The following is a 2,467-nucleotide window of genomic DNA, read 5'->3' as shown; positions in this document are numbered from 1 at the left end:
TAGCACCCCCGGTTGTTGCGGCACTGGTCTGTTCCTATAGGGAATATTAATATTTAATGTTTTCAAAAATGTGAAAGGTATCTGATATAGTACATATTGTCATATTTGAACCATCATATAGAGTAGTTTAGTGTGGTAAGTACCGGTAATACTTTATTGTTAATTCAAAAATGTGTTAAGTCTTATACATTGTGTACTTATAACAGTTGTCCAATAAATAATAATGTGTTAAATCAGCACTTACATCATTTTTATCCTCTATGATATTGTGCCAAAATGTGGGAGGTAAATCTTAATAAACCAATGTGTAAAGTATGGTTTTAACTTAACTTTTTAATGTCTTTTATAGTTTTCTTATATATTATTGATTGGGTAAATAAGCATTGCATTACAACAATTAAATTAGGTTTAATTATTCCTTACTCTCTTCGGTGATACATACAAAATAAAAAAATTTGAATTGGCTCTAGTGGAAAATTATTATTTTTCACATACCTACAATATTTTTGAACCAAGCCGTCGAAATATTTGTAATTATTTATTGGCATTGATTTTATATTACCTACTTGAATTTATACATATTTCCATTTGCCCCATATTACTTAGTGGTTAAGGGGCAAATGAGAATATCTTATCACCACCCATTGATAAAAAATTAATATTGTTTCCAATTACCTCTATTTTTATTTATCGCACTTAACCTACAAATAGCTCAAAAAGAATCGCGATATTTCAAAAATGGTATGGTACATAGAAATTGTTAATATAAACATTTAGTGATAATGTCATGGATCTATGGTTTTAGTTTTATAGTTATTTTAAAAAACAACATCGGATTTTTTTTAAAACTGGTTTTGCGTAACAATCTTAATTTTTCCTTAATATTTTATTTGTTTTTCCTGACGCTTTTGCATACTATAGCGAATTATTTACTTTTATCTCCTAAAGTACCAACTAAATTCACTTTCCTACCAGAAAGCATTTTTACTGTCCTAAATGGTGCTGACACACAAATAAAAAGTAAAAAAAAAAATTCACATCGTTGTAAAGTCAATCACACTCAGAATCTAAAATAAAATTGTTTCTTTAATAACTCAAGATCTGGTATTGCAAATAAATATTACTGTTTCTCCACCTTTTTAATTTTGTTGTTAGTTTTGTATGATTATTAATAAAAGTACTTTACAAAAAATTAATTTTTACAGATCTGTTGCCAATAGAGAAAATCACTCGGATTTTATATTTTCAACCCCAAAGTACCAACTATATCAAATATGTTACCAGAAACTATTCTCAAAGTTAAGCAACATCCTGTTTCAAAACGTGATGACATACAAAAAAATAAAAAAAAATACATTATTTTTAAGCCAATAGTTGATATATTCATCATTCCATCCAGAATCTAAATTCATGGTTAAAATGAACTATTTTTAATCAAGATAAATAATTTTTAAAGAGTAGAATAAGATACATATTAAATCAGTACTTTTTTTGAATATATAATAAGTATTTGAATCAACGTTTATACTTTAGTTTAGAGTAATAAATAAAATAAAATACCAAAATTACTACACATATATATTTATCAATACATTATGAAATTCTGACATGTATTACTCAATTTATATTTGTTCTACATTTTGTTTGATATCTAACAACTATTTTAAGTAATTAAATGCAATTAAATAGCAATTAAAGTTTCAAAAAATAAATAAATAATGTTGTTTTACAAAAAAAAAAAAAATTTAAATGTAAAATATTTTATTAAAATATATTTTACTTTTTACAAGAAATATTTTATAGTATAATAGTTTTTTAAAATTTGTTAGTAGAATATTTACAAAAACAAAAATGAAGTACACATCAACAAATAATAAAAAACTGCTACAAAACAAGAGATTCATTTAGTTATTTTAAAAACCTATATTAATTTGTTAATATCTTACTTAATGCAAGCATAATTAACTAAAAATTAATTTTAAAAGTTTTTGTTTAAGTACATAAGTCTAGTAAATTATTATTGTCAACTATATAAACATATAGATGTTAAATAATTATTTGAAAAACATCATTGTCAATTGAAAACATTTATAATTTATAAAAAGATATACATATACAAATATACAACAATAATCTAATAAGTAATAACTAATCCTCATTAAAGTATGATACTTCAACTACATCACCTCCAACATTTAGAAGACACTGCCCCTAAAATTATAATGTAATAATTAGGTATTGAATATGTGTTTATTTTTACCTATACCGGGTGATTCTTTTATCAAATAACACTCATTATTTCAAAAAGTATAAATTATTTTAAAAATATTTTTTTACATACTTTCAAGTAGCTTATAAAACAACGTTTTTCTTAAAAAATTATATTTTTAAATATTTTTTATCCTTATAATTTTTTAAGTTTTTACTTTTTTGAATGACAACATAGGGTTTTAATTTTATATTCCAA

General features: G+C 23.1%; 1 protein-coding gene across 3 annotated transcripts in view; it reads right to left on the bottom strand.

Annotated features, from left to right (window-relative positions):
• Positions 1–2,055: 2,055 nt before the first annotated feature.
• The window catches only part of LOC100159747 (C2 domain-containing protein 5), a 16,799-nt gene continuing 16,387 nt past the window's right edge, over positions 2,056–2,467 (bottom strand). For all 3 annotated transcript variants that reach the window (XM_001948454.5, XM_029490932.1, XM_008189913.3), the window contains exon 21: positions 2,056–2,211. In XM_001948454.5, coding sequence (XP_001948489.4) covers positions 2,149–2,211 — 63 coding nt within the window. In that variant the 3' untranslated portion in view covers positions 2,056–2,148. The remainder of the gene's footprint in view (positions 2,212–2,467) is intronic.

The sequence above is a fragment of the Acyrthosiphon pisum genome, chromosome A2, assembly GCF_005508785.2.
Source record: "Acyrthosiphon pisum isolate AL4f chromosome A2, pea_aphid_22Mar2018_4r6ur, whole genome shotgun sequence".
Lineage (NCBI taxonomy): Eukaryota > Metazoa > Arthropoda > Insecta > Hemiptera > Aphididae > Acyrthosiphon > Acyrthosiphon pisum.
Note: the sequence above shows the minus strand (reverse complement) of the source record. Positions and strands in the feature narration are given on the sequence as shown.